The following is an 11,735-nucleotide window of genomic DNA, read 5'->3' as shown; positions in this document are numbered from 1 at the left end:
AGAAACACATAATTTATCTTTACTTTAAACTTTATTTAATTTTTATACTACTGTATTACTTGCAATAGAAAATTGACAGTATTTTATGCATGTCAGAATATATTTTATAGAATTCTTCATTTCTTCTTTTGTATTTGAAAGATTAATTAGTACAAGTATGTAGCTGCTCTTCAAGCTGACAATGGACATTTTTGTGGGATGGCTTCCTTTTATTATACTCTTCCATAACTCCCGGGGTGAATGCAGGCTGGTCCTGAGAACATGACTCCTTTCTTAAATTTTATGCCTCTAAGAACAGCACGGGGCTCCACTACTGCAACAAGGGGGCAGAATGACAGCTCTGTGGCTGAGTTTATCCTCTTGGGCTTTTCTGCCTTTCCTGAACTCCAAGGGCAAATGTTTGGGGCTTTCCTGGTTATTTACCTGGTGACCCTCATGGGAAATGCCACCATTGTTGCCGTCATCCTCCTGGACCAGAGCCTGCACATCCCCATGTACCTGTTTCTGCAGAACTTATCTGTGGTAGAAATGAGTTTCAGTGCAGCCATTACGCCTGAAATGCTGGTGGTCCTGACCACTGAGAAAGCAACCATTTCCTTTGGGGGCTGTTTTGCACAGATGTATTTCATTCTTCTCTTTGGTGGAACTGAGTGTTTCCTCCTGGGAGCAATGGCTTATGATCGATTTGCTGCAATCTGCCATCCTCTATCCTACCCCATGATTATGAACAAAAGGGTCTTTGTGAAATTAGTGATCTTCTCATGGGTATCAGGGATCATGGTGGCTACTGTGCAGACCACATGGGTGTTTAGCTTCCCCTACTGTGGCCACAAGGAGATTGACCATCTCTTCTGTGAGACTCCTCCCGTGCTGGAGCTTGCCTGTGCAGACACCTTCCTGTTTGAAGTCTATGCCTTCACAGGCACCATTTTGATTGTCATGGTCCCCTTCCTGTTGATACTCTTGTCTTATACTCGAATTCTCTTTGCCATCCTGAGGATGCCATCCACTACAGGGAGGCAGAAGGCCTTCTCCACGTGTGCCTCTCATCTTACCTCTGTCACCCTCTTCTATGGCACGGCCAGTATAACTTATCTACAGCCTAAGTCCAGGTACTCACCAGACACCAAGAAACTGATGTCACTGGCTTACACTCTTCTCACCCCTCTGCTGAATCCACTTATCTACAGCCTGAGAAACAAGGAGATGAAAAGGGCTGTGGTGAAATTATGGCAAAGAAAAGTGGCTTTACACACAGGTTGATTTGTTGAGGAACTTGGTGTTTTTCTATCATGCTTTTGATGTTTATGGATTTTGAAGGTGGTGAAAACAGATTATTTTTTGTTAAGATATCTTGATATCTTCATGTTTGGAAACATATTACATTATTCTTCTCTTTTAATATTGTAGTAAATTGTTTTTAAAAAGGCATATGCTTCTGAAACACATGATTCACAGTTTATTGATCCACTTCCTATTATTGACATACAGATCATTGCTACAGTGTTGTCATTAAGGTGATTCTCGAATAAACATGTAATTCTTTATATTAATATGCTTGGTGATTTTATTTTTATGTGATAGACTCCTCTAAAAGTGCCCAATGGAATGAGTCATCTTGTTATTATATATTTAAAAAATTAAAGTTGAATTTATTTATGATTTGTGTGTATGCAGACTTTTTGGCATGCCATAGTACATATGAAGACCACAGGTCCTTTGCTAGGAAGCAGGGTTTACACACAATCATAAATGGGACATAATATTTGGATGTCCTAGCTGTTTTAAAGCAAATGTTGTTGGTGTTGGCATTGTGTGGCTTGTGCTCCATGGCATCCAGTCTGGTTTCCCACAACTTGAGTGTTCTGTACATCACCAATATCAACGTCTGCCATAGCAGGCCAGATGGCCTGATGATCATTTAGGACTGCAACCTCCTCTGCATTCCAGAGAATTATCAGACTCTCGTAAAATACAAACAGACAGACAACAGATAGACAGACAGAACCATAAAACCTACTACTCTTATCAGAACCTCTCCTGGTCCCAGCTCTTTTATACTCCTGAGAGTAAGAAAGGGGAGATTGTGGGCCATGTCATTGCTAAAATGGAAGAGGACTCTAATGATATTCCCCTGTGGACAGACTAACTGTGAAACACGTGCACCAGGGCATTGGCTTGACCCAGAAGCAGACCAGGCTTAATGGGCCATGATTGAGAACTTCAGTGCCAAGTATTTGTCCCTGCATGCCTAAAGATCAAGCAGACAGGTTTGGACCTTTATTCTGACACACTCAACTTCTAGGATGGTGAGATAGAACCCAAACAACTATGCAGATGGGAAGATGCATATGCTATGAAGCGGCACATGTATCAAAAGTTGAATGAGCTTGGACAGCAGCTGGTGCTAAGGAAGAGTAGAATGTGGTTCTGGCTTTTAAGGAGAAACCAGAAATTTAGGGCAGCACAGCTCTTGGTTCTGAAGAGGCTTGTCTGCAGAAGAATCTGGCTGGACAGGACAGTTGCGGGGGCAGCAAGGACAACACTCATTCCCAGGACAGTTCACAGGCTCTGAAGAGTCTGTTTAGGCATCAGAGGTTTCTGTCATGTTTACGTTGTCAAGTTCTGGCTCCTGGCTGTCTGCTTTGTAGTATATGCCCTGAGATCATCTCCTAGTGATGCAAATGGCTTTGCCTCTTAACACCACCTTTCCCATGACCTACTTTGATCATAAAGGCACACTTGGACACAGAACTTATTATGAAGCAGCCAAGGAAGGTGGAGACCTGCTGTGACTAACTCTCCCTGACTAGCTTATCTCATGCTGGTTCTGTTTGCTGTATTCTGGGCTGAGTTTTGGTGATTCTATGGGTATCCCCTAGAATGTCATAAAGGAAACAGGGACAACAATGAAAGCATTTGACATTTTTTAATTTATTTTTTCATCCCGGGAGTAATCAGGACCATCAAGTTAGATCTTATGCCCCTTTCCATCTTTTTTAGTGTGTTATCTGTTCCTTCCTTCCTTCTCTCAAAACTGCTCACGTGTTATCTTGTATGTATTATTTCTTATCCAAATGGGAGAAGATGATAACTATTGGACTTCTAATACAGAAGCACAATTTGTTGATTTCTAAGAAACGGACTAACTTGAAAAAATACATAAGAAACAATCTAAAACAAATTAAATAAGTGAATGAAATAAAACTAGCTGGCCATCATGGAAGTTAATATTACTAGCACTTTGAAGGCTAGAATTGGAGAACCAATAAATTCTAGGCCAGTCAGGGCTACATTAAAACCAACTTCCTTTTTCAAAACCAAATGCTCAAACACAAATCGAACCAAACACACCAAATACAAAGACAAGACAAGAGAAAACATAAAGAAAATCCTAAGTTCGATGCTGGTTCTGATGTCTTTTCATTCTTTGAAATTCACTTGTCCTTACTGAGAATAGGATTGTTCTTTATAAAAGGTTGCAGTTATCATGACTGTATGGTAGTGGGAATGTTACTTCATTAGAGGCACTTGAGGATCAGCTATAATGAGACTATTAGTAGGTGAGCGCAGTGCTCGGCAGCTTCCTCAAGATGAAGAAGGAGGGTTTCTTGAACTCAAGATTTGGGGATAGTATGATGACAAACACAATGAAGCATTGCTCTAGAAAAAGAAAAAAAAGGAAAAAGAGAAAGAGAAATGAAAAGAAAAAGGTCTCAGTACAGCCATCACAGTACTCTTAATGAAAAGATGTGTGTTAGGAACTCTTGTTCTACCGCTCTCCCGCTCTTGCTCACCCTCCCTCATACCGTATGAGACACTATCAGATCCCAGTATGAGTCAGTCCTTTGATTATTTTCCCCCTTTTCTAGGTATGTGCTGGGTCCCTTTTCTAGTTTCATGAGTCTGTAGTTTTAATCAAAACTTTATTATAAAAATGCAAATAAAGACATTGCTTGGATAAATTCACAAGACCTAACATCTATGTAGCTCAGTGAAGTTCTACGTGGTTAGACAGCCATTCTGAAGCTGCTGAGCTGCATGGGGTATTTTACATTTTTACTATCAAATGTATTTTTATGTATTACCCACCACTGAAAATTGAAAAAAATCCATTACACACTTAGAACTAGAAACAAAAATTGCTTCCTATCCTCTGAAGTCTGTGTTTTCTCTTCTTTACTTTTTTCTTATGGCTCTTCTGTAGTCCTGGCTAGCCTCAACTGTGACCAGCAGCAGCTCTTGATTCTTACTTCCCCATCTCCATCACTTTTGGTTGGGTGTATTGTTTCACCTGAATTATTTTAAGTTCTTTTGACTCTTGTTTTACTGTGTCTGACCTTTCTGTTCTCTCTCTCTCTCTCTCTCTCTCTCTCTCTCTCTCTCTCTCCCTCCCTCCCTCCCCCCCTCTCTCTTTCTCCCCACCTCCCTCCCTCTCTCTTTCTCCCCCATTCTCCCTCTCTCTCTGCAAGTTGAATTCTATTTAATGTGATGCTTAGAAATTTTATCTCTATGTAGACAGAGTCCCTTCCTTTATCAAAAATTACCCTTTACTCTCTAGTATATCCATATGGTCTACTCACATTGCTCTGAAAAGACTGGACACAAACTCTTGTTGGAATGGGGAAGTAATACCTTCTCTAGGGCCACAGACATGCCGAGGGGTTTACCATGACATCCCTCTGTACTTAAGCCCCATCCCACTCATAGCACCAGTTTGAAAGAAAGCAGGACACTAGGATTCTTGGAGAGTTGATCCACCATCTCACAGTCAGACTTGGAGGCAGAATTTCTCATAGAACATGTGATCCTATCAATGGTCCTGAAACCTTAAGAACGATTTGAACAGCAAATTGTGGATAAAAACTTAGAACCTGCAATATCATGATTTTCCTTATGGAAAGTGTCACAAAGGACACTTAGAGGGGTCAAATCAGTGAGCTGTTTTTGTAGCTCATGATAAGGGAGTAGGTATCATGAGGAGACAGAATCATACTCCAGTCTGCAGCATTGCAAGGAGCCATGAGAGGCTACCCTGCAGGAACAAGACAGCAGCCTTTGGCAGGTGCCTCAGAGTAGTAGTACTGGAGCCAGAGAGGGCCATTGGTGCAGCCCTGAAGGCTGCAGGGGTCTTGTCTTGAGCTTCCACTTTGCCTCCAGAAGACTCTAAGCATGGTCCTCAAAGAGTTGGTATAATATCAGGAATCCAACCTGTTGTATTTTCTACTTTTCATCAATGGTCTTGATCAATACTGTCTGCTGGGACTCCTTGCAGGCTTTCTCAGCTTTCTTAATGTTCTCTGGAGTCCACTCAACATTCTCCTTCTAGCTCCACCTTCCCACAACTATTGTGTTAACCTGTCCTTTGACACTGTGTTTTGATTTTTAGAAATTAATTTCCCTTAAACCCCAATAGTTATTGTTTTATTCCATTCTTACTGTTCTGTAATATTGTCTATGAGTATTTATCTATTTTGTGATTTTCTTTTGTAAAATTGTTGCTCCATAGGTTTTTAGAAATTCTTAGACATTGAGTCAGTAAGATGGCTCAGTTTGTAAAATGTACTAGTCACCAAGCCTGATAACCAGAGCTCACATGATGGAAGGAAAGAACTTATAGCCAAGTGGTCTCTTACATTTTATATGCACAAAGAGGTACCAAGTGCATACATACATCCATGCACATATACAGACATGCATATATTTATGCATACACACACATACTCACATATAGACACACATTCATGTACTGGCATACATACACACATGAAAACATATTCTTAGCTCTATTTTTTGGTGACAGTTTATATCTGCTCTCTATTGCTCTCTTAAATAATCCTTATACATCTTTTGTTTTTTCTCATTCTTTTCAGCATCTAATGTTCAAGTTACTGCTATCTGCAATCTCTATGGGACAGCTCCCACACTGGAGAAGGGTGTGTTCTTTCTTGACCATTTGTTTGTCTGTGGTGTTTGTTTGGAAAAGTGGACCTACACTTCCCTGTGAGCAGGAATGACTCAGGACATGCAAAAAACATTCCTAAGAAACTCTCCATCTAGTGTTGAGGGAGGCAGATTTCAAGATTCCAATCTGTAATTCATTAAGAGCTTGGGTGATGTGTACACAATTTGAAGCTTGAAACTTGCTGCCCCATGATACAGATTTCATCTTCAGACTGAAGAGGAGTTTTCTCCCCTCCTCTGCTCTCCCGCTGTCAGAACACTGGAGCTCACAGAACACAAGGTCTCACTCATCCAGGCTTCCCTGAAACTACAGTAAAGTAGAGTTGAGTGATCTGTGGTCATCCACACCTACTTTCTCTCTTCTGTCAAAACAAGTCCAGGGAAATCTTTATTATCATCTTCCCACACACAGCCCTCCTTGCTGGAAGAAGAGGACCATGGCTTCTGCCTTCCAGGGCATGGTATTGCCATGGTTTGGCGTATATGAGATGTAGGAGTTGAAGGCTTTGCTGGCATCCCCCCAGGGACTTCCCAGACCTGAGAGTTAGAGTGATGCAAGATAGACTTTAGAGGAATGAAATGAAGAAACAGAAAGCACAGCCCATTACCTCCATACTGGTTTGGACTGGCAATAGTGAGTTGTGAAGAAGCAAATGGACTATGTGGGAAGCTTACAGGAGGAGTGATTTTTTTTTTTTAAACAAGATCTGTGTGGAATCCTCATATTATCAATGTTTTATCCTGAAGACAATGATACTGCATCTTTCCCATGAGGACTCCATCTCCTGCTTTGAGGATCAACAGGAAGATCAGAGTGACTGTGTACCTGTTATCTTTCAAGTGCCTCTAATTTCAACAATCAGCATGAGAGACCAGCTTATTCTAAGCCCTTTGAGAACTTCCTAGACTAATACAAAGACATCTGCATTTGTGTGGGTGTGTGGTGGATTTTGATAATGTGCTTCTCTACAGGCCCTCTGTGTCTCTGATGCTGATGACAGGGGAAGCCACTCTGAGATCCCAGCTCAGAGACTAAGGCTCTTGTCTTTGTCTCATCGGCCTTGATTCATCTTTTCTGACCTCCCTCACCCATCCTTTTTGACCTCACAGAATCTTCTCATATTGTAAATTATACCTGGTTATTAAAATATAAAATTTAGACAGATATAGAGGCCCACAGCCATCCATTGAACTGAGTACAGGGTCCCCAATGAAGGAGTTAGAGAAAGGACCAAAGGAGCTGAAGGGTTTGTAGCCCCTTAGCATGAACAACAATATGAACTAACTAGTACCCTCAGAGCTCCCAGGGACTCAACCACCAACCAAGGACTATACATGGTGGGACTGATTGTTCTGGCAGCATGTGTATAGTAGAGGATTGCAAAGTCGATCATTAGTGGGAGGAGAGGCCCTTGGTCCTGTGAAGGTTCTGTGCCCCAGTGTAGGGGAATGCCAGGGCCAGTAAGTGGGAGAGGGTGGGGTGGCAAGCATGGGGAGGGGGGAGGCAACAGGGGTTTGTTCTTGTTGTTTTTGTCTGTTTGTTTGTTTTTTTGGAGGGGAAACTTGAAAAGGAGAAATCACATGATATGTAAATAAAGAAAATATCTAATTAAAAAATATGAAATTTAGATTCCAGTTTCTCTTTCATTAGTTTTTGTGCAGTTTTTAGGACAGCTTGCTCTCTCTCTTTCTCTCTCTTCCTCTGTCCCTCTGTCTCTCCATCCTTCTCTCCCTCCCTCCCTCCCTCTCTTCCCCCTTTTCCCCCTTCTCTTGTTTTTTTTCAGATGGGGTTTTATTGTGTAGCCCATGATGGAATTACAGGTGTACTTCTAATGCCCTTTCCATTAAAACATCCTAATTTCATTTTTCTAGCTTACAAACCTTGTTTTTACTTTTCACAAAAGAAATTCCAGCAAGAAATGCAGTAAATACAAACTACTTCTCAAATGTCTCTCCACTATCTTCTCCACTTCTGTTTCTAGGAACAATCCTTCTAAACTCATTTATGAATGTTCTGTCTGACAGTTCCTGTGGTCTGAAAACACTGGTACATGTACATGTTAATTGTTTTTTTGTTTATTTGTTTTTACAAAATTAGGGTAAACATTCATATCCCATGCTTGCTGTTTTGTTTTTCTTCCTATTTAGTTTTTGTTTTTGAGTTTTGACTTGATGCAGTTTAAATGAAAAGGTGCTTCTATATGATTCCTAAGATTTTGGAACATATTGAAATCATACATTGCATTCCACAGAGTGAATATATTTATAGCTTTGTATATTGGTTCTAGAATGACTTCAAAGGTTTAAGAGGCTGCAGTAGAGTTCAAAAGCTTTCAGAACAGGGCAGATATAAGTAGAGCCTGTATTGATAAGATAAAGATCAGAACAGAGCTGCAGATAAGAACTCAAGGAAGCAGAGGAGATCCTGAGAGTTATAGGTTTAACAGGGAAGTTATGAAATTGAGTTCAGCTACAAAGGGGAAAGGACAGGATCAGATGAGGAATGGGTGGGTGGGTGGATAGCAGCTCCAGAGAAGCAAACAGGATGACTGTGAGATAGCCATTAAATAGATTCCTGCAACAGCACAGGAAGAGCTGAACACATCCCTGAGGAAAAAGTGGAGAATTCTCTACCAGTGGGTCATTGAAGCACAAATGGAGTGGTCAGATGACAGGTCAGTGGCAGCCACCTCCATCATAGTCCTGTCCATTGTGAGTCCAGGTAAGGAAACTACACCCATTTCATAGACTTGTGTGTCTGGTATCTACAAGAATTGAGATAGATTCATGTAGCTCTATGATATCACTTTTCTCGGGTAAATTTATAGATTGGAAGCTTTTCTGCTTCCAGGAACACCATTTATCAGTCTGTGCCGTGTGGCTGGTCCTGCACAGATGGTGGCATTTGCACATGAGCTCAAGTGAATAATCATGTCCCATCCGTAAAATGGAGTTGAATGCTGCTTGTAAAATGGAGCCTTGAGCAGAACTCACAGAAATAAGGTCTCTACAGGCAAGGCTCAGTCTGAGACTCCATTGCTTTATATAACATGGAGCCACTTAGAGCAAATCTCAACAGGTATTTGGAACAGGAATAATGGAAGTCTGTGTTTGGCAGTACTTCCTATCCCTGAGGCATGTAATTGCTGCATGGTTGTATGTGTGTGTGTGTGTGTGTGTGTGTGTGTGTGTGTGTTTGTTTGTTTGTTTGTGTTTCCTTGGTGTGAATTCTCAGAATGGAAACTTTGCCTTTTAAGATAACTGGTTCATTTCACGCTTGACACAGATCAGAATGAACTTATATCTGAGTGTCACCCAGTCTCATTGTTTCAGGAAGGGAAAGCCTTCTTGAAAGGAAACTCCTCCCCAAAGTCAGAGGTAAGAAATAGAAAAGGGGAACTTTGGTAGACATTCGTTTTAATTCTGGCAAGGCTCCTTTGTAGGCTCATACAACTCCGAGCTCTCCTGGGGAGGAGTGAATGGTCTCTCACCACACTAGCTCACATACATAAAATCCTGAGTCATATGTTCTTTGAGATTAATATTTCTGGGGACTGGAGAGATGGCTCAGTGGTTAAGAGCACTGGCTACCCTTCCAGATGGTCCTGAGTTCAATTCCCAGTAATCACATGGTAGCTCATAACCACCTGTAATGGGATCCAATGCCCTCTTCTGGTGTGTCTGAAGAGAGCTACAGTGTACTCATATACACAAAATAAATTTTTAAAAAATTCTCTTTGAGCCAGTCCCACAACACCCAGAGGAAGCTCCACTCCCAGGCGCTCTAACACGACAAGGATCAGAGGTGAGGAGGACAAAACATCTGTCCCAACACTGGGAGTAACTGGGACGAGCAGGACCCAGCCTCACAGGAACTCCACCAGCCCAGTGGCTCTTGGTGCTTCCTGTCCATCTGGGCAGGCCAGTGCTCTGAGAAGACCTTGGGCACAAACTCTGAAGCCAGTCCCAAAACACCCAGAGGAAGCTCCACTCCCAGGTGCTCTAACAAGCCCAGGATCACAGGATCCCAGAATCACAGGATGCCAGAGACAGCTTGATTCTGAGGAGTTCTGACACAACCAGGATCACAGGAAGGACAGGCTCCAGTCAGATTTAGCAAGGGCAGATAGCACTAGAGATAACCAGATAATGTGGGGCAAGCATAAGCATATAAGCAACATAAATCAAGGTTACTTGGCATCATCAGAACCTAATACTTAACCATTGCAAGTCCTGGACACACTATTACACCATAGCAAGTCCTGGACACACTATTACACATCTTGAAAAGCAAGATTCAGATATAAAATCACATTTCATGATGATGATACAGGACTTTAAGAAAAACATAAATAGCACCCTCAAAGAAATACAGGAGAACACAGGTAAACAGCTAGAAGCCCTTCAAGAAGAAACACAAAAATCCCTTAAAGAACCACAGAAAAACACAATCAAACAGGTGAGGGAAATGAAGAAAACCATCCAGAATCTAAAAATGGAAATAGAAACAACAAAGAAATCAGAAAGAGAGACAACCATGAAGATAGAAAACCTAGGAAAGAAATCAGGAGCCATAGATGCAAGCATCACCAACAGAATACAAGAGATAGAAGAGAGAATCTCGGGGCAGAAGACACCATAAAAAACATTGACACAACAGTCAAAGAAAATGCAAAAAGCAAAAAGCTACTAACCCAGAACATCCAGGAAATCCAGGACGCAATGAGAAGACCAAACCTAAGGATAATAGGTATAGAAGAGAGTGAAGACTCCCAAGGTAATGGGCTAGTAAATATCTTCAACAAAATTATAGGAGAAAACTTCCCTAACCTAAAGAAAGAGAGCCTATGAACATACAAGAAGCCTATAGAACTCCAAATAGACTGGACCAGAAAAGAAATTTCTCCTGTCACATAATAAAAATGCAAAATGTACTCAACAAAGAAAGAATTTTAAAAGCAGTAAGGGCAAAAGGTCAAGTAACATATAAAAGCAGGCCTATCAGAATTACGGCAGACTTCTCACCAGAGACTATGAAAGCTAGAAGAGCCTGGGGAGATGTCATACAGAGCCTACAAGAATACAAATGCCAGCCCAGGCTACTATACCCAGCAAAACTCTTAATTACCATAGATGGAGAAAACAAGATATTCCATCAAAATAAAATTTACACAATATCTTTCCACAAATCCAGCCCTACAAAGGATAATAGATGGAAAACATCAACATAAGGAGCGAAACTACACCCTAGAAGAAGCAAGAAAGTAATCTTTTAACAATTCCATAGAAACCTAATTCCCCCTCTTACAACAAAAACAACAGGAAGTAACAATTACTTTTTCTTAATATATTAGTATGAAAATTAATATTGCCAACATATCCTAATTGATTGAAATCCAAAAATATGAGGAATTAGAAATTTGTTGATTGTCATCCAATGGTCACTCTAATTTGGTAATTGGAGAAATAGGTCCAATATTGTACAATCCATATATACTTTCAGCTTGTATGTTTGTAACAGTGTCTTGCTGTGTACAACATAAGGGTCTTGAAATCTTGCTTCTCCTATCTCAGCCTCTCTATTAGTAGTATTGTTTATTTCATGTTTTTAGACTATACCATGGTTTTCAGAACAGCTTACATATTTCAACAGTATTTATAAAGACAAAAGAAATGTAGACAATTAAATTGGGGGGTAGCTTATAAGAGAACAACAAAGAGTGAGACTGAATGCTTTGCTTGATGTGTCTAACTCTTGTATCAAGTTTGAA

The 11,735-nt window shown here is 40.8% G+C and overlaps 1 protein-coding gene across 1 annotated transcript; it reads left to right on the top strand.

Annotated features, from left to right (window-relative positions):
• Positions 1 to 261: 261 nt before the first annotated feature.
• On the top strand, positions 262 to 1,263 carry LOC116100854 (olfactory receptor 10A3-like). Its single transcript, XM_031384576.1, has one exon. The coding sequence runs from the start codon at positions 262 to 264 to the stop codon at positions 1,261 to 1,263; it is 1,002 nt and encodes a 333-aa protein (XP_031240436.1).
• Positions 1,264 to 11,735: the final 10,472 nt, after the last annotated feature.

This window comes from Mastomys coucha, unplaced genomic scaffold (assembly GCF_008632895.1).
Source record: "Mastomys coucha isolate ucsf_1 unplaced genomic scaffold, UCSF_Mcou_1 pScaffold21, whole genome shotgun sequence".
Taxonomy (NCBI): Eukaryota; Metazoa; Chordata; class Mammalia; order Rodentia; family Muridae; genus Mastomys; species Mastomys coucha.
The sequence above is the reverse complement of the archived record's forward strand: the minus strand, read 5'-3'. Positions and strand labels throughout refer to the sequence as shown.